General features: G+C 38.0%; 1 protein-coding gene across 4 annotated transcripts; it reads right to left on the reverse strand.

Moving 5' to 3' along the window:
• Positions 1-1,873: 1,873 nt before the first annotated feature.
• Positions 1,874-25,266, reverse strand: LOC100716589 (zinc finger protein 780A). Of its 4 annotated transcripts, none has more exons than XM_063252747.1 (6): positions 25,147-25,266; positions 17,946-17,999; positions 16,017-16,143; positions 10,084-10,179; positions 6,879-6,920; positions 1,874-6,092 (listed from the first exon to the last, which is right to left on the reverse strand). In XM_063252747.1, the coding sequence occupies exons 2-6, from the start codon at positions 17,946-17,948 to the stop codon at positions 4,003-4,005; spliced, it is 2,358 nt and encodes a 785-aa protein (XP_063108817.1). In that variant the 5' UTR covers positions 17,949-17,999; positions 25,147-25,266; the 3' UTR covers positions 1,874-4,002. The 4 variants fall into 4 exon arrangements, with proteins under 4 accessions (XP_063108817.1, XP_063108815.1, XP_063108816.1 ...); XM_063252745.1 differs by having other exon boundaries at positions 17,940-17,999; positions 25,147-25,265; XM_063252746.1 differs by having other exon boundaries at positions 17,940-17,999; positions 25,089-25,169.
• Positions 25,267-26,140: the final 874 nt, after the last annotated feature.

The raw sequence follows: 26,140 nt of genomic DNA on the forward strand, positions 1-26,140 counted from the left end.
ATGAATAGGCACTTCTGATGAAGAAATACAAATGGCAAATAAATACATGAAAAAATGTTCATCATTGGTCATTAGAGAAATGCAAGTTAAAACCACACTGAGATACCATCTCACTCCTGAAAGAATGGCCAGGATCAAGAAAACCAACAATAACAAATGCTGGAGAGGCTGTGGGGAAAAAGGAACTCTTCTACACTGTTGGTGGGAGTGTAGACTGGTGCAACCTTTGTGGAGGTCAGTCTGGAGATTTCTCAAAAAGCTGGGATTGGAAGTCCCATTTATTCCAGCTATTCCACTTCTAGGCATATTCCCAGAAGAACTGAAAGCATCATACCACAGTGATATATGTGCACCTATGTTTACAGCAGCACAATTTGTAATCGCCAGATCTTGGAAACAACCCAAGTGTCCATCAACTGAGGAATGGATAAAAAAGTTGTGGTATTTCTATACAGTGGAATATTACTCAGCTATAAAGAAGGATCACATTGAGATATTCATCAATAAATGGGCGCAGCTTGAGACCATACTCATAAGTGAAATAAATCAATCTCACATGTGTGAATACCAAAGTTTCCCCAATGTAAGTGATGATTCAAATATATAAAAGTATGTGGTAATCATGATTCCCCATTATGTGGCCTTGAAGCCTTATAAAGTTTTCACTTATTAATTGGAAAGGCTTTATTCTGGGCTTCTTGATATGGAAATATTTAAAGCTATAGTATATGAAGTTTTATTCAAATTTTTCAAGGAAAAAGACAGACATTATGGTAACTACTATTAAGTCAGGTTATTTGGTGGTGAAGCACTAAGTTGCTGGAAAGTCATGCTTTGCCCTGTATTGTTATATTGTCATGTCCTCTTTTATCTCAATCTCTCCATTATTCATTTAAAAAAAGTTATTTTTTATGTTTTTTTTTTAATTAAGGTGAAAAATTTTTTAAATTAGGATTTATAATAGTAACTTTTTTTATTTCCTATTAACTTGTTTTGAAGTCCTGTAATACTCCCACTATCTTGTTTTGACTGATTAGACTCTGTTCCATTCTGTATGATAGTATCAAGTTTGAGGGTATACGCAACTACTTTGAAGGCAGTAAGATTCACTAAGATGCCCATTCTGGTTTGACTATTGTCTCCTTTGGAAATTCTGTAATGTTTACAATGCTTAAGTTTTATTGGTCTTGTTCTCTACTGTTTTGTTCAACTTTATAATACCTAATGAGATAGACAATTCTTTTTAAGGAAACAAGAGACATTATGGTAACCATTGTTGATAACCTTGTACTCGGTTCTAACATCATGTACTATGTATATCCTTGGTTTTGACTGACAGCTTTGTTTTGCCATATTTGACTTTATTCTCTCCCCCTGCCAAAAAAAGTAATAAGAACTAAGGAGTAATAAAATCCAAAATGTGTAAATTTTGTTGTAAAAAAGAGAGGGAGGAAAAAAAAAGAGCTCTAACGGATATAACAGCAAGTGTGTTTAGGGGTGTTAAATAGCTGACCATATTAATGTTTTTGGTTGGATCATTGAACACAACTGTTTGCAGTCTCACTGTTTGAATGTCCACTTTGTATGCTTTGATACTGTGACTTGAGCAACTATCTCTAAGATGATAATATGTAATCTATTAACTGGTGATTTCTTACTTTTTTTTTTTTTTGTAGTTCTATATTACTTGTACCCTTACACCGCTTTGTTTTGTTTTGTTTTTTCTCTTTTTCCTTTTAAATAAAATAAAATTTAAAAAAAAAGAAATAAAAATGTAGATATATTATGCACAGGTACAAATTCCCTATGAGGAATGTAGTCATTATGTATGATAAATATGTGCTATTTTTAAAAATAAGAATTGGCAAGTGCATCACATTAGCTGCTTCATTACAGCAAAGAAAACAATTAACAGAGTAACAGAGTAGCCTACAAAATGGAAGAAAGTCCTTGGCAGCTGTTCTGATACAAAATCTAGGATGCATAAAGAATCCAAAAAGTTTAACACCAAAAGAACAAGTAATCCATTCAATAAATAAGCAAATGAGCTACACATCTCAAAAGTAGTGGGAAGGAATACATATTTTTAAAGTTCAACATCTTTAGCCAGCATGGAAATGAAAATAAAAAACTACACTGATTTTCTAGTCAGAATGGCTATCATCTAGAGAACAAAATATACATACTACTGAGGACTGCTATGTGGGGCTCCTATACAACAATGATGAGTATATAAAGTCACTAGATAAAACTGTATAGAAGTTCCTTAGAAATAAAAATAGAACTATTATATGTTGCATCTATATAACTCCTGGTATATACCCAAAGGAGTTAAAGTCAACGTCCAAAAGAGATACCACATATCAATGTTTGTCATGGGATTATTCCCTGCATCAAATTCTTGAAGCAGCCTAAGTGACCATCAGTGGATTAACACACACCATGCAACCATAAAGAATGAAATGTCATTTGAATAAAAATTGATGGAACTAGAAATCATTGTTAAGCAAAATAAACTCAAAGGATATATTTTCTCTGAAGGGGGGCAATTAGGGAAAAGAAGAACAAGGGAGAGGGCAATTAAAAAGTGTAATATTGAGGTAGATACAATCAAAGCATTTCATTTTCATGTATGAAACTCAGTGAAATCCATTGTTTTGTACGATATGCACTTACAAAAAAATCACATGTACTATATTTATAATAATTGTACTACTAGATATTATTACTTTACAAATAATTCAAAAAGAAAATAAACCTCTAGTTTAAATGTCACGTGTAGAGGTGAAGTTGGGCATGGTGGCATACTCCTATAATCCCAGCCCTTGGGAGGCTGAGGCAGGTAGATTGTGGCAAGTTTGAGACCAGCCTGGACTACAAAGTGAGCCCAAGCCAGCCTGAACCATATAGCGAGACCCTGTCTCAAAGACAAAAAAAAAAAAAAAAAAAATTAAATTAAAAAACTAATGTGCTTCAGATAAAGCTTTTTAAACATTTCTTCCAGTAACTTTTCTATAGTTCAAATATACTATAGTGCGTAGTATTTGGAAGGTTTTCCTAAGATTATGAAATTACCATATCTATTATATCTCATGGGGAATAAGATACAATAGGAGGACTAAATTGGTTATATTCCTCACATTTAAGGACTTCTTCAACAGTATCTACTCTGGACCTGAAATTTAATTACGAACTCCCCATTCTTGTACTTAAGGTGTTTCTCAGCCACATGTATACTCTGATATTGAGCGAATCCCAGGCCATGGTGAAAGTTCTTCCCATGTTCTTTTATACATAGAATTCCTTGTCAATATGAATTCTCAGATAAGTAAATTTTTCAGAGGCTTCTCCACTCTATAAATTTATAGGACTCGTGACATTACGAATTTTTGGTGTCAACAAAACGAAGTATTTACAGTAAACTTGCCCGTATTTTTTTTTTTTTTTTTTTGTCTTTTTTTCTTTTTATTGGTACCGGGGATCGAACTCACAACTACCTGCTTGCAAGGCAGGCGCTTATGCCTCTGAGCTAAACCCCCAGCCCCTAACTTTCCCAAATTCTTAATGATAGGGTCCCAGACCTGTATGAATTGATAAAAAGTCTAAAGGGTTCCTCACATTCTTTATATTCATAGGGATTCTCACCAGTATCAAGTCTGTGATGTTCAGTAAGTCTTTGATATCTAAAAGCTTTCCCACATTCCTTACGTTTTTCACTAGTATCAATTTTCTGATGCCAAGGTTTGATTAAGTCCTTTCCCACAGATATGATTTCATACCAATATGAATACTCTGATGCTAAACAAGGTTTGACACATTAAAGGATTCCCATTTCTTTCATTCAGTTTCTCACCTGTAGAGTATTATAATGATTAAGCTGTGTGGGAAGACTAAAAGCTGTTCACTCTTCTCATATTCAAAGAGCTTCTCTCTAATATGAATATTCTAATACTGAATAAGATATGAAGTATCAAAACAATTTCCCTTCACATTCATAGGATTTCATACTAGTATAAATTCCCCAATACTCAGTAAGCTAGTACTGATGTCTGAAGGAGTCTCGCATTCCTTATATTCAACGGGATTCTCACCAGTATGAATCTTCTGATGTCGAGAAAGTTGTAGGTGAAGTCTAAAAGTCTTCCCACATTCCTTACATTCATAAGGTTTTTCACCAGTATGAATTCTGTGATGTTCAACACATTGGTGATGATATTTAAAGCCCTGCCCGCATTCCTCACATACAAAGGGTTTCTCACCAGAATGAATTTTCTGATGCTGACTGAGGTTTGAAGCACGATTAAAGCCCTTTCCACACTCCCTACATTTATAGGGTTTCTCACCAGTATGAATTCTATGATGTTCAATAAGTCGGTGATGATATCTAAATGCCTTCCCACATTCCTTACATACAAAGGATTTTTCACCAGTATGTGTTTTCTGATGTCGAGAAAGTTGTAGATGAAGTCTAAAAGTCTTCCCACATTCTTTACATTCAAAGGGTTTCTCACCAGTATGACTTCTGTGATGTTCAGTCAGTCGGTAATGATATCTAAAGGTCTTCCCACATTCCTCACAAACAAAGGATTTCTCATCAGTATGAGTTTTCTGATGTCGAGAAAGTTGTAGATGAAGTCTGAAAGTCTTCCCACATTCTTTACATTCAAAGGGTTTCTCACCAGTATGACTTCTGTGATGTTCAATAAGTCGGTACTGATATTTAAATTCCTTCCCACATTCTTTACATGCAAAGGATTTCTCACCAGTATGTGTTTTCTGATGTCGAGAAAGTTGCAGGTGAACTCTAAAAGCTTTCCCACATTCCTTACATTCAAGAGGTTTCTCACCAGTGTGACTTCTGTGATGTTCGATTAGACGGTAGTGATACCTAAATGCCCTTCCACATTCCTTACATACAAAGGGTTTCTCACCAGTATGAGTCTTCTGATGCTGACTGAGATTTGAACTACGATTAAAGCTTTTCCCACATTCCTTACATTCATATGGTTTCATACCAGCATGAATATTTTGATGTTGAGCAAGATTTGAGCCACAAGTGAAGGTTTTCCCACATTCCTTACATTCAAATGGCTTCTTACCAGTATGAATGTTCTGATGTTGGACAAACTGTGTCAGAAGAATAAAGACCTTCCCACATTCCTTACATTTATAAGTCTTCTCACCAGTATGAACTCTATGATGCTCGACATATTGGTGATGATATTTAAAGCCCTGCCCACACTCCTTACATACAAAGGGTTTCTCACTGGAATGAATTTTCTGATGCTGGCTGAGGTTTGAACCACGATTAAAACCTTTCCCACATTCTCTACATTTATAGGGCTTTTCACCAGTATGAATTCTGTGATGTTCAATCAGTAGGTAATGATATCTAAATTCCTTCCCACATTCCTTACATACAAAGGATTTCTCACCAGTATGAGTTTTCTGATGTCGAAAAAGTTGCAAGTGAACTCTAAAAGCTTTCCCACATTCCTTACATTCAAAGGGTTTCTCACCAGTATGACTTCTGTGATGTTCGATAAGACGGTAAGGAAATCTAAATGCCTTCCCACACTCTTTACATACAAAGGGTCTCTCACCAGTATGAGTCTTCTGATGCTGACTGAGGTTTGAATTACGATTAAAGCTTTTCCCACATTTCTTGCATTCAAAAGATTTCTCACCAGTATGAAATTTCTGATGTTGCGTAAGATGTATACGAAGTCTAAAGGCCTTCCCGCATTGCTTACATTCATAGGGTTTCTCTCCAGTATGAATACTCTGATGTTGAATAAGATTTGAGTGACAACTAAAGGATTTCCCACATTTCTTAGATTTATATAGTTTATCAGGATTGTGTGTAAGAATATAGTTGGTATAAGCAGGCTTTTGTTTCTCATAGCTGAGTATCTTTTGATTGATATATTCTTCTTGAGATCCATCATTTAGTCTCTCAAAATTGTGTTTTGAGTCACTTCTAGAACTGCAAAACCTAAGGCCAAGAGTGTTACTTATTTGCTTTATACCCTGTTTAGATAAATTTATTTCAGAAGTATAATTTTCTGGAGGTATTTCCTCAGCTCCATAATCTAAAAGAGAAAAAAAGTAATTATGTTTTATTTTCCTGTAGCACATACACAAACAAAATCCATTACATGAATGAACTAACTAGCTCTAAATGCTTTAAGGTATTAAAAGAACAAGGATATCAATAAAGAATAAAGCACACTGGGCATGGTGGCTCACATTTGTAATCCCAGTACTTGAGAGGCTGAGACAGGAGGATCATCGCAAGATTGAGACCATCTTGGGCTACAATGTGAGCTCAAGGCCAGCTCAAGGCCAAATAAATAAATAAATAAATAAAGTATATGTGAGATGGTGATGTTCCTATCAGGGAAACATTAACTTTGGGAAATTCAATGTGAATCAAGATTATTTGATACATTTGCTACAAACACTGACATTCAGGCAACTCATACACAGAATCAGAATTTTTAGGAATAAATCCTAAGAAGCTATATATTTGATTCTGATGCAGATTAAAGTTTGATGACTGTACTAAAAACTTTTTGAATGGTTTATCTTCACTCTTAAAATTCAAAAAATACCAAGAACAACAGAACATCAAGCTACTATTCTTTGTATCACATCACCTACCTGTAATTCCTAAAACATGATATAGCTATTCCCATATCTTCTTTCTTTTCTCATACTGTTTCACTGCCCAGGAATCCTATGATTTGGGTCTTTGCAGAAAATACCCTACTCACTGTGGAAGTCTCAGTATTTATCGAGCAGTGGTACCTGCTGGGCCCTAGCTAAGCACATACATTATCTATCTTTTATTTCCATTCCAAAGTCTCATTTCTTACCTTCACAAGGTTCCAAAAACAAAAGGCAAATAAAATAAATACCTAAAAGTACCAAAAGGAATCAATTAATTCCTTACATAAGGAAATAATGATTCAACAGCAGAAGGCTTCTCATCAGAGACTACATGGGCAGAGAAAGAAAATGGCTTACTTTAAAGTGATAAAAAAATTTTCAACTTAAAATTACATATCCTTTAAAAATATTGACCTGAAATGAAAATGAAAGAAAAATTTTAGATAACTGAAAACAAAGAATTTGCTATCGACAGATCTATTTCTAAAACACTTGCTAAATGAAGTTCTTCAGAGAAAAAGGAAATGACACCAGAAAAATAAAAATGTAAAATGCTAGAAATAAAAGAAGGGCAAAAGAAATGGTAAATATTTGAGGTAAGTATAATAGACCATCTTTTCTTCTTGAGTTCTGTAGAACATGTGTGAACTGAAAATAAAGATTACATGATGGTGTGATGGGGTCTTCTCTATATATATATATATGGATGTAATGCTACTAATGCACCAGTGTAAAACAACTGCCACGTAAAAAGAACCGTATAGTAGTAGCTGGTCATCACTAACTGAAAAAGGCAAGTTATAAAACAGCAATTCTAATGCAGAGTTTTTTGGGGTATTGTTGTCGTTATATTAGAGATTAAATCAAGAGTCTCTGGCAAGCCTGAGGTAGTAAGTTTAATTCCTGGTACAAAAAAAAAAAAAAAACACCAAATAAACCAAAAGCCTGTGCATGCTGGGCAAGTGCTCTACCACTGACTCCATTCCTAGCCCTTTTTATCTTGAGACAGGGTTGCCCTAAATTGCCCAAGATGGCCTTGGCCTTCCAATCCTCCTGCCTAAGCTACCCAAGTAGCTGGAATTACAGGCATGCACCACTATATACCTAGTTTCTAATCTCATTTGCTCAACAAAACTTACCCACCAACTTTGTAAGATATATATATATATAATTTATTTACTACTTCAGGTTTTATATATATATATAAACTTAGAAATAAGAGTCCCAGTTTAAGTACAACATTCATTTGAATTTTACATATACCTTACAAAGTTTGTGGGTGATATCATGCAGTACTTTTACTGCACATGTGTTTTTACTGTCATCTAAGGTTAGGTGTGGAATTTTCTATTTGTGGTGTCACAGCTATAACTCAAAATTTCTTAGTTTGGAACATTCAGATTCAGATTTTCAGACGAGAGATGCTCAACCTGCAGTATGTTCTCTGCTCATAGTAAATTCATGCTAAAGTCAGTAGCATAGATTACACACTTGTTTGGAAATGGAAAACTATACATGGTTGAACAAAATTGTAATAATCTATACAGAGACAAAGTTAGGAGCTTCCTCACATAATACTCCTGGAAATATCCTCTATGGAGTTTTCGGAGCCAAAGCATGGTGGGGAGAACATAAAATCACACAAATTCAGAATGTTTGCAAGGCTGGTAGGCTTTTTTTTTTTTTTTTCTTTTTTATCAGTACTGGGGATTGAACTGACAACTGCCTGCTTGCAAGGCAGGTGCTTATGCCGCTGAGCTAAATCCCCAGCCCCAAGGCTGCTAGGCTTTAAGACTTGGAAATTTTTAAAAAGTAGAAAAAGAAAAGAAAAAGGCAAAGCAGTCTTTTATATTACAAAAGACTAAAGAAACCTAACAACTTAATTTGTAAACTTTGATTGGACACTTATACCTCACCAAAAAAAAAAAAAAAAAAATCAAATGAACCGTGAAAACTGACAGATATGGTAGCACACACCTGTGTAATCCCAGCTACCTAGGAGGCTGAAGCAGAAAAACTGCAAGTTTGAAGTTAGCTACAAGCAACTCAGCAAGACCCTGCCTCAAAATTTAAACATAAAAAAGCAGAGGGGTTATAGCTCCGAGCCCAGCATGTGCCAATCCCTAGCTTCAGTTCCCTAGCTGTGTCAGGGGAGAAGAGAGAATGCATTCTATGAATGTATTTAAATAAAATTTTACCTTAGATGATAATCCTGAAATGGAACTTTAGTGGGTTGGCTCATGTCTGATTATCTCACTTGAGTGATGTTAGCAGCTATGAGTGATTTCAGCAGTCATAAGGAAACGCACATCAAAATATTTAGGTATCTAAGCGTCACATCAGTGACTGATCATCACATAGTTCAGCACAAAAGGCTTAAAATGTTTAGATATGTACATAAGTACAGCAAATATGGCAAAGTATTGGCAACTGGCAAGTCTAGATAATGGCTGTAAATGAAATTTAATGATTATTGTTTGTTGTTTAGATACCATTTTCCACATAACAATGCAGGGAAATGAAAACAAGTATGCCTGAGTCATAGAAAACACACTGGGAGAAAATAGGCAGTGACCGCTAATGGGCATAGGATTTCCTTCTGAGGTGGAGAAATGAATGTACACAAACCACCCATTGTACACTGTAAATGGATAGATTTTATGGCATGTGAATGATCTCAAGTGTTACATTAAAAAAGGACTATAAAATGTCATCAATTTACACTTAAGGAACATTGTTCCCATGACGCTTTACTTACAAAACATAAAAACTTAAAATAATCAAATTGTCTATAGATGCTTACTCTCATTTACATGGACTGTTTCTGTCACACACAATTAACTTTAAGAGAAGATTTTTAAAAAGAGTACAATGTAGAATGGCCATGTATTTTGAAGTATTGATAAAGTAAAACTGAAAAGTGGAAAAAACGTGGGGAGGGCATAAACTGTTTTCCAGAGTAACAGTTGTGATACTGGCACTGTGGTTCTTAGAATGTTTTGCACATTAAGTGGGATAAAACCAATAAGCAATTCTAATTCTGGTGTCCTCACTATCACTGAGCGCCAGGGAGTTGAGTCTGAGAAAAAGGCAGACATGGGCTGAATACAGAATACATTAATTAAGCAATCACCTGAAGCAGCTGGATTGAGTCATGTTTGTTAAAAGTTAACACTGGGAATGAAAGAGGGCACTTACTCCACTAAAAGTGGAAGGAAATAAGATAACAAAAATGAGATGATTCATTTAAAAACAAAGTTTCTTTGAAAGTTCCTGCTAGGAGCTTTACTTCCTTCTAGGTCTTCGGTATGCCTTTTCATCAGGCCTTGAATCACCCTGAAGAAGTCTGCCAAACCACATGAGCTGTCTAAGACGACGCTGGTTTCCCCTGCCTGCCTTACTCCCACTTACCTGGGCATCGCCTGCTTGTTTCCTTCCTCACACCTATCCAGGGCTCTTTCTCTTGCTCTAGGAAAGCAATCACATCTGGCTTAGAAATGGTACTTCCTGATGAAAAGAAAAACACACAACATAGTTCTTTTCTTAAATACAAATTTAATTTTTTAAAACTCTGAGCCTAGTTAAATTTATAATAAAAGACAAAAAGCTTCACAGAAGGGTGAAAGGACTAGTACAAGATCATTTTAGATTAAAAAAAAAGACTTACAGTTGGATGCACTGCTATACACCTATAATCCCAGCAGTCCAGGGAGCTGAGGCAGGATGATTATAAATTGAAGCCCAGTTAGGGCAATCTAAAAACCATTTTAGTTATTTTTTGTCACCAACACAATACCCAACACCCACAACTTAAAGACAGGTTTATTTAGGCTCACAATTTTTAGAGGTTTCAGTACATGGCTAGTAAGGGCCTAGGTAGAGGAAAACTGCTCAAGTCATGGTGGCCAGGCAGCAGAGTGAGAGCCAGGAAGGGAGATAAAGCCTTCCAGGTCAGGGCCTAATCTAATCACTTTCTTCAAATCCAGCCTGGGAGACATTCTAAATCAGAACCTCAGCAGTCACTTATCAAGATCCTGGCTCAAAATAAAAAAGGTCTGGAGATGCAGCTATGTGCTAAAAAAAAAACCCCAAAAATCCTGAGGAAATATAAGACTTAGTTTCACTTATACTTAGAAAAGCTCTTGTTCCTTAAGAGAAAATGTAACTTAGTGACTGACAGCCTGAACCCTCAAGCCAGACTGCCCTGTTCAACTCCTCTCCTGGCCCCCACAGCAGGATAACCTTGGGCAAGTCACATAAAACTCTGTCCTTCAGCTTTCCTATCTGTAAAATGAAGATGATAACAGTACCTGTTTTATAGGGTTGACACTGACATTAGATATATTTAAAATAATCTGAATATTGTCTTTATATAGTACCACAATGTTAAAAATTATGCTTTTATTATTACTTTTGCCTCCTTAGTTATTCTTGGATACTCAGTCAATGACAAGGTTATGTTTCATGCCCTGAAACTTTCAACTACAAAGCAGGTAAAGGAAATATTTATTGAAGGAAACAGAACGTATCCACTGTGAATCACAGAGGCTCTTTTGACAGAAAAATCAAAGACATTATTCTCCTCATAGGAATGTCAGAAGGAACAGGGATAGGGGCTGGGGATTTAGCTCAGTGGCATAAGCGCCTGCTTTGCAAGCACGCAGTTGTGAGTTCGATCCCTGGTACCAATTAAAAAAAAAAAAAAAAAAAAGAAGAAAGAAGGAACAGGGGTAAAAGAGAACATCTATAAAAATTGTAAGAGCAAACATAATATAAAACCTAATTTCTTAAATGATAATCTGAAAATGAACGTCAATGATTCAAACTGAGTCCCTCAATCATTAAAAAATAAGGACAATTTCAGAGAAGACCAGCAAAAGAGAGAAAGGTTACTGCAGGTAGGCAAGAGGCAGGTACTTCATGGAGGTGCCCATTTTGAACCCAACAAATTTCAACTATTCCTTTGGGAAGAAGAAATTCAGCTACCTCTTAAACATTCTAAAATTCACAACTGGGCCACCCACTGTTATAACTTGAGCCCCGGTATAAAATCCAAGGAGGCAAGAGACCGATAATTTAGTGGCAAAGGCTTTATTTCCAGGCCTGGCGACCAGTCTCCGGGAGCCAATTTGGAGACTGTCCCCTAGAAGCTGAAGGGAGGACTTTAAAAAGGGGCTGGAGGAAAGGGCGGGGGGAGAGAAACAAAGAAACCTGTAGAGCCATCAAACTTGTTGACCCGAGTCTGGAAACTGTATTGCTGTCCACTTAGCTCTGACAATCTAGGGAGTTTCTGGTGTTTTTTAAAAATTATTTCCATCCTGCAGACTGACATTATCTCAGAGTGGGACGTCTGCAGCAATATTTGGAGAAGAAAGTGGACAGTTAATTATCTCAGGACAGCTTGTCTTCGCTAGTGAGTGCGAAGGGGTCACAAGTTATGAGACGCTGGAACTTAAGTTTTACGAAGACCTGATATCTAACTCATTTGATACATACAGAACAAAAGGAAAGCACCGATTGGGGTTTGGGCCATAGTATTACCCGGTAATTTGTTTAAGCTAAGCAGTTCTTAAAATTGGGGCAGGCTCATTTTACAACAGATCATCACCGGGTCAGGGGGAGGTCACCAGAAACCCAAATTCTTTATGGCCTAGATAGATAGGTGAGGGGAGAGGGAGGCAATAAGGCGCCATACAGAACAGAAAACGGCGGTAATGTGTCAAGGTCAGGGTAAAGGGTTAAACTCACACGCAAATCTCTCTGCACACAAGCAGGTTACTTTAAACAAATGTAAATTAATTGCCATTTTAGTTTTTCTTAGCTCTTTAGCGGAGAATAGAGGCTCCTAGCAGTGATTAACAACCCTTGTTAGCTTGTTTTAGCACAGCTTCTGTAGTTTGTAGAGAGCAACAATGGTTAACATATCAATTAGGTGAGATTTTTGCAATTATTTACAGAGGAGAGTGTTGCTCAACAGATCAATTAGGTCCCTTAACATATCAGTTAGGGAAAAAGGATAAAACAAACACATTTAGTAAGCCCCTATACAGGTTTGCTATAATACACATATAACAAAGCTATTTTCTTAGGGTACAACACCACTTGGGACCTTCTCCTGTCCCTCTTAAACAGAAGCTTTCTTTCTTTCAATACTTTCTTTTTTTTTTTTTTTTTTTTTTTGGTATCAGGGATCGAACTCTCGACCTCGAGCTTGCTAGGCAGGTGCTTATGACATTGAGCTAAATCGATGGCTCCTATTTTCTACTCTGCACCTCCACTTGCTAGAATTCATTCTTTGATTTTAGAGAACACAAACTCAGCATATCAGACATCTAGCAGGTCAGGAATTCTATTTCCCTTATACTATTTGGATTATATGTAGGTCCTATATCATCCCTGTATCACACACCCTATATCATTTCGAGGTCTCGTAAAAAGGTAATTGAGTGGAAGTAAAAGTTTGCTTTTGCTTTGCAGATTCTAGATTGTGCCTCATTTAGGTCGTCAAAATTTTTTATGCTTTGAATTTTTATATTATGTCTTTGTCAAGTGCTTAGTGTTTTGTTAAAATGATGATAAATTTAAGTTGAGAACATGTAAGGTTATGATGCTTCTTTAATGGGACATTTGACGCCTGTTTTGTATGCACTGAATTTGGACTATTTGCTGAATTTATTGGTGTTCCTTGCTTGACTTGTTAGAAAACAGAGCTAGGAAGAGTAATGTTAGAGCACCCCCTAGTGAACCTTGATATAAAATTCTGTAATGTGGGTCTTACATGAAATCTAGTAAAGATTTTTAGGTCACGTTTTTATCTATCCCTTATAGAACTTTAACAAACAGTGGTCACTCTGCCAGCTAGTTAAATACTCTTAGAGAAGCTGCCACTCTTAAAGCAAAGGGCAGACTTACCACCTTCGGCAAAACCCCACTGAAGCCAATGGTCAATGGAACACTGATCAGACAAGCAGCTGGATTCCCTTCCAGAGACCAATCCCTGGTTGTATGGACCATTGGAAACTGAGAGGAAAACTGAGGAGTCATGGGCAGGGCTACTCCTTGGTAGATACCCAAAAGTTCCTAAGCAGAACCTGAGTCATGACAGTCTGACTAGGTAACCAGCAGGAAAATCTCCACTGAACTGTCACCCCCACCTGCACTCCTCAGTGAGGTGAGAGTTAACTCTTTCAGTGATCTGGTAACCTCTGTCCCAGAATGACCAGAGACAGTGATTAGAGCCCTTTCTTAAAGCCCCTATTGAGAACTGAGTGCACTCTCTGCTAATAAATTAGAAATCCAAGTTTTTCTCCAACTCACTGGGAGTTAACTTTAGAACCAGCTGTTAGTCCACTTCTCACTGAAATCAGGCTGAAACAGCTTGCAACTGTTTGCCTTTCAAGAGGAAAGCAGCTATCAGGGGATGATTTACATGTGTGCTTTGAGTATGCTAACAGATTTTAGCCCTTCTTTTCTATCATGTGTGTGTAGGTTGACAGATGTGCTTTCACTAACATGTGAACTGTGGTTGCTGGCGATACGTATAAGTTTAACCTGTGTGCTTCAGAGACACAGAAATTTTAGAATGAACTTGAAAAACCTTAGCCTTGTCTTGCTACTAGAAAAGGTTGCCGAGGCAATCAGACAGGGCTGGGGCCCTTGAGAGGTTAGTGCAGAAGATACTTGTAGGAAAGAGACATTATGGTAACTACTTTTATGTCGGGATGTCTTGTGGTGAAACACTATTTTGCTTAAATGGTTATGCTTTGACCTGCGCTGTTTTGTTGTTATGCCCTCTTTTATCTCAGTCTCTTTTTTTTTAAATTATTTACTTTTTTGTTTTTCTTTTTAATTAAGGGAAAAATAAAAAATAGCAGGATACATTATAGTAACCCACTTTGATTTCCTATTAACTTGATTTGAAACCCTGTATAGCCCTCACCATCTTGCTTTGACTGATTTTCTTCTATTCTGCTTTGCTTGATAGTACCAAGTTCGAAAGTATAGCCAACAACTGTAAAGACAATAAGATTCATTATGACGCCCATTCCAGTTGACTATTATCTTCTTTTAAAGCCCTGTAATGACTCCAATGTTTTGGTTTTATTCTTTACTGTTTTGTTCAATTTTATTATAATTGATGATATAGGCAATTCTTATTAAGATAGCAAGAGGCAGTATGGTAACCATTGTTGATCACCTTGTATTTTGTTTTTACATTATCTATTATGTTCATCCTTCTTTTTTTTTTGGTCTTTTTCATTTTTCTCAGTATCGGGGATCGAACTCATGACCGCCTGCTTGCAAGGCAGGTGCTTAAGCCGCTGAGCTAAATCCCCAGCCCCCATATGTTCATCCTTCTGATTTGACTGACTCTGTTCTGTTATGTCACATTTGGTTTTACTCTCTTCAAAAAAAAGTAGTAAGAACTGTGAGAGTAATAAACCCAAAATGTGTAATTGTCATTGTACAAAAGAAAAGAAAGTGCTCTAAAGAATATAACCACATATATATTTAAGTGTATAAGACAGATAACCATATTACTGAGTTTTGTTGGATCATTGAACAAAACTGTTTCCAGTCTCACTGTTTGAAAGTCCACTTTATATGCTTTAATTTTGTAACTTGAACAACTATTTCTAAGATAACAATATGTAATCTATTAACTAGTGATTTCCTATTGTTTATTTTTTCTGAAATTCTGTATAACTTGTACCCTATTTCTGGTTTTTTTTTTATTTTTCTCCATAATAAAAAAAAAAAGAAGAAGAAAAAGAAGACACTTGTAGTTGGAGGTGCATTGTTGAAGGACAGGCCTCAGGACAAAGAGGAATGACTACTGCCATATATTCCCCCTAGGGATGAACAGCAGTAATTATATTCTAAATAGACACCAATCACCCTGGATGGAGGACCAAAACCCCCTTAACCCACCCCTTCCAGGAAAGTCCTACGTGCACTTGCTCTGTGATTTGCTTCTCCATTTGATCCCCATTTAATCAACATTATCTAAGTGACTATACTCGTACTCCTATTGGTTGACCTTAGTTTTGCCTCACCTCACACAACCTTGTGATTTTCCAATGCATCAACATTATCTAAGAGACTATATTTGTAATCTTATTAGTTAACCATAGTTTTATCCCACCCTACACCCACCTCATCTTGTGATTTTACTCCAGAAAGCTCCTTTGAGAAGCAGGCCACCCACTCCCCTTCTTTCCCTCTTAGAAACCTTCTTTCTCTCAATAAACACTTCTTACTCTAAATAAACTGACTAATTTACAATGAGGGAAGCTCATGTCCCAGAGAACACATACTACATTAACAGAAGCAGATGACCTTACCCACTGCAATGAGGTTGCTGTAGTTCTCCAACATCACCTCTCTGTACAAGTCTCTCTGAACAGGGTCCAGGCACTCCCATTCTTCCCGGCAGAAGTGGATGGCCACATCCCTGAAGGTCACTGACCCCTGAAACCACAAACACACATGTTATAGTGAAAATGAACAAGACTGTTTCAAGATAGAAGGAGAGGAGGTAAAGGACTAAACTGTATGAAAGAAACAAAATGGAAAGTTGCAAAACATCTGCATGTTCTTGAAGAATCTCAATGCTACAGAATAACACTTATGTCTAGGAACAGGTGAAACACTGTGCATTTCTCTAATAAATAATCACAGTGCCTGCTGCAAATTATTTTTTAATCAGTACCAGGGATCAAACTCACCACCACACGCTTATGCCAACTGAGCTAAATCCCCAGCCCCATGAGCTAAAACCCCAGCCCCGCCTGCTGCAAATCTGCTTCACAATGCTTAGTAAATGCTTAGTAAATGCTTAGCACTTCTATATCATCTTTACTCTGTAAGTTATACCAACAACAATAAAAAAGATGACACGTCATATTTACAGTAGCATAGTTTGTAATACCCAGATCTTGGAAACAGCTCAAATGCCCATCAATGGATGAATGGATAAAGATGTGTTTTTTGTTTGTTTTTCTGTTTTAATACAATGGAGTACTACTCTGCCATAAAGGATACCCTTCAGACATTTCTAGGTAAATGCATGCACCTTGAGACTATACTCTTAAGAGAAATAATTTGGACACACATGTTCAAATATTGCATGATTTCTCACACCAGAGAAAAGGTTAATATGGACCAAAATTAGATATAATAGATATTGTGAAACAAGTAGAAAATACTCAAAGGATAAGGGGAACTAGGTAAGGGGGCGGGGGAAAAGAAGGAAACAACAGAAACTAAGCTTTTAAAAATAAAGAAGGGAAAAAGGGTTGAAGGCAGGAAAGGGGAAAAAAAGAATGAAGATATATCAGGTACAGTACAAATTCCCTGTGATGAATGCTATCATTATGTATATTTAAAAAGTACCAATAAAATTCACTTTTGAAAAATGATATGTCCCAACTTTTATATAAAATATCTTAATAAATATCTAAATATCTCTACTGCTCCTGCATTTCCCTGACTGGGAGCAAGCACAGAGCAAGCATTCTCAATCCTTAAGTTAATCATTGTGTCAAATATATCAGAAGAATTTTTTTTTCTTATCATGGCAAGTGACTTTTATAAACTAACCATCCACATAATTGATGTATCAGCTTTTCTGTTTTTATTTTTGTGTCCTAGGTTCAGGGCCTTCACACTGAACAACATTCCCGGCTTCTGTTAATTTTGAGATAGGGTTTCACTTACTAAGTTGTCCAGCCCGGGCTTGACTTTGTAATCCTCTTGCCTCAGTCTCCCAGAGTGCTGGGATTACAGGCCTGTTACCACCCTGCCAATCTTGACATATTAGATTAACTACTTTTTGTACTTATATGTTTTGGATAGTCAATGTCTTTTAAGATATTTCCCCATTCTGAGAATCGAAGTTCATATTTGGGCAGAAATTTCAGGGCTTTCCCAAATGCAGTCAAATGGCATAATCATCTCTAACTTCATAAGCTCCCTGGACACCTTTTCCCCTGTGAGCAGCTCCTCTACTGCTCCTGCATTTCCCTGACTGGGAGCAAGCACAGAGCAGATGCTGAGTAATGTATTCAAAGAAAACAAAACACTGGTGGGAAAGAAAGGCACAAAGATGAAAAGCGTTAAAACTTCCAACATCTACTGTTAATGACACAAACTGAGCCAAAGAAGCTTGGATTCTTAGGTAGCAAGCTTCAAGACAAATGATAGCAGTCATCTAACTTAACCTGAAAGTTATCAGATTCTAGAGGAAGAGAAAAAGACCAACTTACACGGACCATGTTTTTAAAATTACAAAAATTGGTTGGTTAATCTTCTTTAGTCTTCCTCTCCTGAGGAACAAAAGAAAAGGATTTAAATCACTGCTGTGTCTCAGGGCCCCCAAAACAATTTAAAATCAATATAACCATTTCATTCTCCACTTTTATTTCTCAATTGCCTCCACAAACACATGCCTCCCCCACAGCTTCCACCTTCACATTCACACGTGTACGCACACACTTTCTGTCTCTCTCTCTGTCTCTCTCTCTCTCACACACACACACACACACACACACACACACACGCACACACACACACAAATTGGTAGCAGGCAGGCATCTGCGCAAACCGAATCTTCCTAATTCCCAGGGAATTTGCTGTGCTGGGTACGAATGAAGAGCACTTCCCAGAAGTTTCTACAAAATACCCCAATGGGAGGGATTCCAACCAGTCCTCCACTTTTGGGATGCACAACCAGGTTTAGGACTGGGCCCCATATCTTGCTCCAAACAGATCCTTCTGTTCTGCACTACAAAATGTTCAGCAACTTTCCTGACCTCTGCCCCCTAGTTACAAAGAGCACACACACCCACGTGAAAAACCCTGTTCTAAGTCAACAGACCTAATTCTCTTGGATCACGAATACCTGTGAAAATCTTACAAAATTATGTACTTTCTCTCCCTACAAAACTCACATTTATCAAATTTTTTTTTTAAGATAAAGTCTCAGCACATAGTGCAGGCTGGCCTCAAACTCATGGTGATCCTCCTCCTGCCTCAGGAGTGCTGGGATTACAGGTGTGAGCTGCCACACCTGGTACATTTATCAATCTCAACAACACTTCAGACATAGATATGTGGTCCCTAAGACCATACATGGAGTCACAGGAACACAGATTAAGAATTTCTGTCCTATCTTCTTCACAGAATAAAAAAAATCCTAAAATATGTACAGAATTGTAGAAGAGCCCAAATAGCCAGAGAAATCATGAATAAACAAAATAAAAACAAACCTGAAAGCATCACCCTACCTAATTTAGAGCCCAGAAATAAGCCTATGTCTCTACAACCAACCAAAGTGTGTGTATGTGTATGTTACTAGAGATGGAATACAGCAAGTGCTGTACCACTAAGCTACATCTCCTGCCCAGCCAACTGATATTGACAAAATTGGAAACAAAGTACAATGAAGAAAAAAAAAAACTTTTCAATTACTACTAATAAGAAAACAGAATATCTCCATGTAAAATGAAATTAGACACCCCTCTCTTATCAAGTCCAAAAATCAATTCAAAATGGATTAAGAATTAAAATATAAGACACTAAAACAACTAGAAAAAAAAAAAGAGGAGGAGGGTCAGGGATTTAGCTCAGTGGCTTAAGTGCCTGCCTGGCAAGCGTGTGAGGTCATGAGTTCGATCCCCGGTACCAAAAAAAGAAAAAAAAAAGCAGTGGGGAGAGGGGAGACTTTACAACACTGGAAGGGGCAGTAACTTTTTACATATAACCCCAAAAATACAAACAAAAGTAAGAAAACATGAGATTATATCTCAAAGTTTCTGCACAAAAAAGGAAACAACCAACACAGTGAAGAGACAATCTACAAAATGAGAGAAAGGTGAGAGTGTCAAGATGGTAGAGTGGTAAGCAACAGAGAAACAGCCTCTATGAGAGTCACCGCCCAGACAATGGAATATAGCAATGTAAAGCAGGCAAGGAAGGAAGTGGGTCCCCGGTCCCAGGAAGACTCTGAAGCACAAATTGAAGCCCACGGACAGTGAAGAGAGAAACTTCAACGAACAAGGAGATACCTGGTGGAGCCTTCTCCCTGACAAGGACACCATGCAAGCGAAACAATTCAAACCTGTGGACACACAGTGACAGCTGGCAACCCCAAGTCTCCATGGAGAGATGCAGCAGTAAAGGGGAAGAGTGGATGTGAAGGACTGCACTGGCTGGGGGTGAGTGCTGAGGGCTCAGTCCTCTCACTTGAGTGAGCGACTGCCCAGGAGCCATCTAGGAGAGTGGCCGCGGACCTCAGAACTCAGAGCTGCTGCTAGTTCCATCTACCAGCTCCCAGCTGGGCTTAGGCCCAGAGAAGGTGCCCAGATGACTGCAGGCCAAATGAATTTGATCTTGGCCAGAAAAGGTAGTGTTATAACCTAAGGCCTCCTAACTATCAAGCAGTAAGATGTGTTCTGTATAAGTCCACCTGCTACTTCCTCTCCCCTTCTCCCTTCAAATCTAACTAGGTTAAGTTTAAACTTCCTAAAGGCCATAAAACAAAGGCCTGACAACACGGGTCTTCCCTACCGGTAGCCCGTCACAAATTGTGTTAATTGCATTATATTGTATTAGATTGTACATTCTTCACAAAAATAGCTTCGTTTATATCATAACAATACCTGTAACTTGGCCTTACTGTAAATGTGTTTTCCTTTCCCTCTGGGCAAAGAGTTGATATGTTAATCAATGTTCTCCTCTGTAAAGAATTGTAAAATCTTACCTAATTGATATGTTAACTATTGTTGCCCTCTACAAATAGAACAGTTGTGGTGCTAAAGTAAGGTAGCTAAGGTTGTTAACTGCTGTTAGATTTCTCTATTCTTTGTTAAGAAAGACAAGATTTCTTCTTATCTAAACTTGCTAGTATGCAGGGAGACTTGGAATTGTCGTTTCTGCTTTGTAAGTGCGTCATACCCCCATCCCCCTCCTTACATTGTGTGACCAGCAGCTGTTTGTGGATTTACAAGATAAAAAGTCCTGACTTTTAGCTGTGAGGTGCGCAGTCTCCAAATTGGCTCCCGGAGACTCGTCACCAGGCCTGGATTTTACCTAATAAAGCCTTTGGCTTCCCAAATTTTAATTTCTTACTTCCTTGGATTTTATACCGGGGTCCGAGTTATCACAGGTAGGCACACTGGGATTATCCACTATGCCACCAAAAAGCCACTGCTGGCTTGCTGGGGTAAATGGGCATGGATCAGGACTCTGTCTCCACATGTTGTCTGCCAATGACAGCAGAAACAACCTGGAAGTGGACTTTTTCTCCCCCTCCCCCATTTGTTTGGTTTTTCTGGTTTTGTTGCTATCATTGTTTTTTGCTTTTTTTTCTCCGACATTGTTTAATCTTGTTTTATATGAGTGTGAATGTGGTTTCTCACTTCTTTATGGTTGTGATTATGTTCTGTCCTTTGAAGATCTCTTCCTTCTCTCTTTCCCTCCGGTCTCCTATATCAGTTTCCCAAAGTTAGCATGATCCCCCTTTGTTCTCCAACCTTTCTTCTAATCTCCTCCTTTTCTTCCACTTCTCTATTTTCTTCTTAACCTATTTTAAATTTTAACCCTAAAGGGTAAAATTGACATATTATGGACTTGCACTACTTAAAATTTTCTGATGTTTTAGATTTTGATATATAACCACAAATCTAGTTCATCCAATTAAATGTGGCAAATTAACAGTTACCTCAGTTTGTAATTTCTAGAATGTGTTTGATGTTAATGGTATTACTGTGGCCATACTGGTTCAAAACAGCTGTTCACCATGGTATTCTATGACTGAGATTGACTAAGGCACATAGAAAATATTGTGGCACAGTGCCAAAGAACCCAACAAGCAACAATTTCTCAACTCCAACAAATTGAAAATGTAGGATCTTCCAACAGACTCAAAATCCAAAAACCAGCTACGCGTGGAAGATATCTGGGGGAAGAAGTCATCACCTAAAGGTTCTAAATACTAGCAATAAAGCAACCCACTATAGGCAATTTACAAGCATCACCTCAGGAATTAAACTAAGAAAAGAAAATGAGAAGACACTTAAATAAGATGTAACCCCTGACATCCAGTTCACCAAATGTAAACCCAGAAAGTAATGAGGTGGGGCAACTCAAAACCTCCTCTCTGGTCTCTCTAAAGTGGTAACAACAAAGCAATTGAATGAGGCTCTGGAAAAAAATCAAATCAGAAATAATTTCTCAAATAACTGCATAGATAGTGTCTACAATGAAGACTATGCATAGTGACTCTAGGGCAGATACGGACAAAAGAAATAGATGAGCTTAAGCAAATTGTGGAAGCCATGAATGCTCAGCATAGGATTGAAATGGAATCCCTAAAGCAGATTCAAGCAGATATCCAGGAAAATAAAAATTCCACTGAAAGTAGTCACAGTAGATTAAGCCAATGTGAAGACAAAAATTCAGCTCTAAAAGACAGATTTGCAGTTGGTAATCATGAAAAGAAAGATTTCTTGATAATAGTGAGGGCTGGGCTGGGGATATAGCTTAGCAGCATAAGTGCTTGCCTGCCAAGCACAAGGTCCTGAGTTTGATCCACCTCAAAAAACAAAAAAACAACAAAAAGAATTGGGGCGCCAGGAATTTAGCTCAGTGGCTCAAGTGCTTGCCTGGTAAGCACAGGGTGGTGAGTTTGATCCCTTAAACCAACGAACCAATAAACAAACAAAAAATAGCAAGAGACCAAGAGGAATCAATCCAGCAGCTGCCAGCTGAGACAAACAAGAATAAGTTAAGATTAACTGGAGTCAATGAAAATGCAGGAAATGGCACAAATGATATTTTTTTAAAAACTGTTCATGAACGTCATGGCAGAAAACTTTCCTGTAGAGAAAAAGAATCTGACATACATATAAGTGAGGCGTACATAATTCCAATTTGCCATAATCAAAAAAAAAAAAAAAAAAAAAACCTACAGCCATGTATATCATAGTGAAAATTCCAGAAATTCAACATAATAGAATCTTAAAAACTGTTAGAGAAAAAAAACAATCACTTATAAAGGAAAGCCCATCAGAATCACAATTCTCAACACAAACCCTCACATCAAGGAGATATTGGAGAGTTCAAGTTCTAAAGGAAAACAACCTTCAACCCAGACTGATGTGCCCCACAAAACTATCTTTCAAAACTGATGGAAAGGGGTTGTGGATCTAGCTCAGTGGCATAAGTGCCTGCCTGGCAAGCATAAGGTCATGAGTTCAATATCTGGTACCCAAAATATAAAATTTAAAAAAAAAAAAAATTTAAATGATGGAGAAATAAGATACTCCCATGACAAAGAACATCTGAGGAAATATATGACCACCAAAATGAGAGAAAATATTTGCAAACTAGGTATCTGACAAAGGATTAATATCCAAAACATCTACACAGGAACTTTTTAGGTGCTCAAACGATTTAACCCAATTTTTAAAATGGGCAAAGACTTGAGTAGACACCTTCCAAGAGGAGATATACATATAATGAACAGATATATGAAAAAATGCTTAACATCACCAATCATCAAAATCAGGGAAATAAAAACTACAATAAGCAATCACCTCATACTCATTAGAATGGCTATTATCAGAAAGACAAAAGATAACAACTGTTGATGAGGATGTGACAAAAGGAAATCTTTGTACATTACTGATGAAAATGTAAATTAATATAGCCATTATAGAAAAGAGAATCTCAAAAATAGTTGCATTCCCACATTTACTTCAGGATTCTCATCAAGGTATGGAATCTCACCAGTGGATGAATGGATAAAGAAAATGTGGCACACATACACAATGGGATACTGATTCATAAAATGGGGAAACTGTCATTTGCTACAACATGGATGAATCTGGTGGACATTATATTAAGTGAAATAAGCCAAGCACTGAAAGACAAATAACACATGATCTTACTCATGCATGTAATCTAAAAAAGTAGATCTCATATAGAAAATTGAGGAGACCTAAACTGATCACAAACTTACTAAGATGCCCAGCACTACTCTAAGGGACTTTACAATATTAATTCATTCTAATGTTTACTACAAAGCCAAAAGAGACAAAACCCAGATTCTAACCCAGGTACTCCAGACTCACATCCCTGACTTAACCACAACACTGCCCTGCCTCTCAAAGCCCCCCCCCCCCAACAAAAACCCTCCAAGATGCCTGGCCAGGGTGGTGGGGCACACCTGTAATCTCAGCACTTGGAAGACTGAAACAGGAGGATCTCTGCAAATTAGAGGCCACATAGTAAGTTCAAAAAAACAAGCCCACAACAGTGCTGCCAAACCCCAGCACTATCAGCACTAGTATTACAAATTTCATGGACACCCTGTAAAATTCTGGTGCCTGATACCAAATCTTGTGCTGTCTGTCACTTTCCCACTCCTGAAAGTCTCACAGACGAAATGAAATTATTTAACCATCTCCATTCTTCCTCAGCTTGGAAAAGAAGAGCTCTGTAAAGACCAAAAGATACCTGGCACGTAATTCCATGTAACCACTGGTCTCTTCCTTACTAAACCCAAGTCTAACTGGAGTTTTATTTCCTTGGCATCTTATGAAAAATATGCACAGGATGATGTGAAAAACCTGTCAAATGGTAACGTGAATATTAAGTGGAAAGGCGAAAAACGAAGAGATAGTCCAAGGATACAAAATCCACAATCGTTACAAAGTAGCCTGGCCTATTGAAAAAAGAAAAAAAATCCACAATCGTAGGGTATCAGTTTGCACACCTCCCTTCTTTACTGAATTTTGGTTTGTCCTCTACATTCTAAAATCTCAACAAAAATAAATAAAGAAAATCAAAACTGCATTTCTTCAACTACAAATTCACTCTCGACTTTTAGTCATGTAGCAATAATGCTCTCATTCTTCTACCGATCCTTCTTTTGAATAATGGCGCGATGGGACGAGGAGGCAAGAGGGACCATCCCTCAGGGTTTTCCTGGTGCGCAGAGCAGACCAAGCCTGAAAGCATCTTCCACGCCACTTTCCCTCATTTCGCACAAAAGGGAACCCAAGTAAAAGCAGTAGGAACTTGTCTGGGTATGCATAATGGCTGCTGGGGACAGAGCTGTAAGATCGCCGTAGTTCACTTGTACCGAGCCTCCGGGGGGCTCTCAAAGGTACCTCAAATTTCCATCCCATGCCCAATCGGTACACTGTCGTGGAACGCTTCATCCTAAACTCAGAATGTTACCCATATCGGGGCCGGTCCCGTGCTGCAGCCCGAGAGACGCAAGCAGCAGCCGAAGCCGAGAGCCCGGCAACAGCGACATTCACGGCCACCACACAGCGCCCTCAGCGTCCACAGGGCCGTCTGGTCCTGCACACAAGGCCCCCACACAGGCACACCTCCCCCACTCTCACCTCCGTCACTCGCGATTATAATTACCCTCCTCTACCATAAGCACGCGGACAAACGCACCTGGAACTCCCGCACTCGCAGCGGGTGGCCAGAAGCCCCTCCCTCAGACGACTCCTTCCTCTCACCTGAAGGCCTCGCCCCACTAAGACATTGGTCCTCCATCCCCGGAAACCGGAAGCAGATTTGTTGGCGCTGGCGCGGTGGCCTCTGGGAAATGGAGTCCTTCACCTGAGGAGACACCCTACCCTGCAACCCCCGCGAAGCCAGGAGGAGTCCCATGGCTCAGATTGATCCCAGCATGCAATTTGGGCTCGCCCTTATGGCAGCCCAAGTGTAGGCGGGTGGTTTGAGAAAATTCTAGCAGCAGCGTATAGACTCGGTTGTCTGAGAAGGGTTGTTCTTCTTGGGCGGTCCACATAAATAATATATTTTTCTTTATAGAGAGAAGTAAATGAATATGACTTTTAAAGAACACTCAGAGTAAAATCGTGTCAAGATGTAGCTGGTTTGGTCTGCTTATCTCAAACCCCAGCAGGATTCTGTGTGCTGTTTACATAGAATAAATTTGTAGAGTGAAGTAAAGAATTGGTTGATTTTATGTTTGCAGAGATGTACTTTACATGAGAGTTCAGAATCCAATATCCTTTTTTTTTTATCGAGAAATTATTGTGTCAAAATGAAATCACTCGTGTCATAACCCAGGAAAAATGAAGCCAGGAGCTTCGTGAAGAGATGGATGATTTGTTTGATGGTAAAAACCAGCAGGAGACAACCAAGCCACTTACATGAAGAGAACTTCCCAGTAACTTTGCAAATAACCTTGTTAAGCCACAATGTTGCAGTCATTTCTATGAAAACAAACCAAATTTTAAAATGTAAAAAACCAAGAAAAACGTAAACTTGGGAATAAAACTGACACAGCCAAGAACCTCCTTGTCATCCCCCTAATCATTACCTTTCAGTAGAACATTCACCATCACTGAAACAACATAATGTTACCGTTATCGGCTCGTTCCCTTAGAAATGACTCACCAATTAAAAGTATTCCAGGTCC

The sequence above is a fragment of the Cavia porcellus genome, unplaced genomic scaffold (genome assembly GCF_034190915.1).
Source record: "Cavia porcellus strain 051 isolate PalLab524CR breed Dunkin Hartley unplaced genomic scaffold, mCavPor4.1 scaffold_7, whole genome shotgun sequence".
Classification (NCBI taxonomy): Eukaryota; Metazoa; Chordata; class Mammalia; order Rodentia; family Caviidae; genus Cavia; species Cavia porcellus.

What these genes read in the sequence shown, in the direction of transcription:
- LOC100716589 (XM_063252745.1), bottom strand. An exon ending in CAGCAACCTCATTGCAGTGG is followed by an intron (nt 10,180 to 16,016) that starts GTAAGGTCATCT and finishes TCTTTTCATCAG; the next exon opens with GAAGTACCATTTCTAAGCCA. An exon ending in GTTTTTGGAACCTTGTGAAG is followed by an intron (nt 6,093 to 6,878) that starts GTAAGAAATGAG and finishes TTTCTCTTTTAG; the next exon opens with ATTATGGAGCTGAGGAAATA.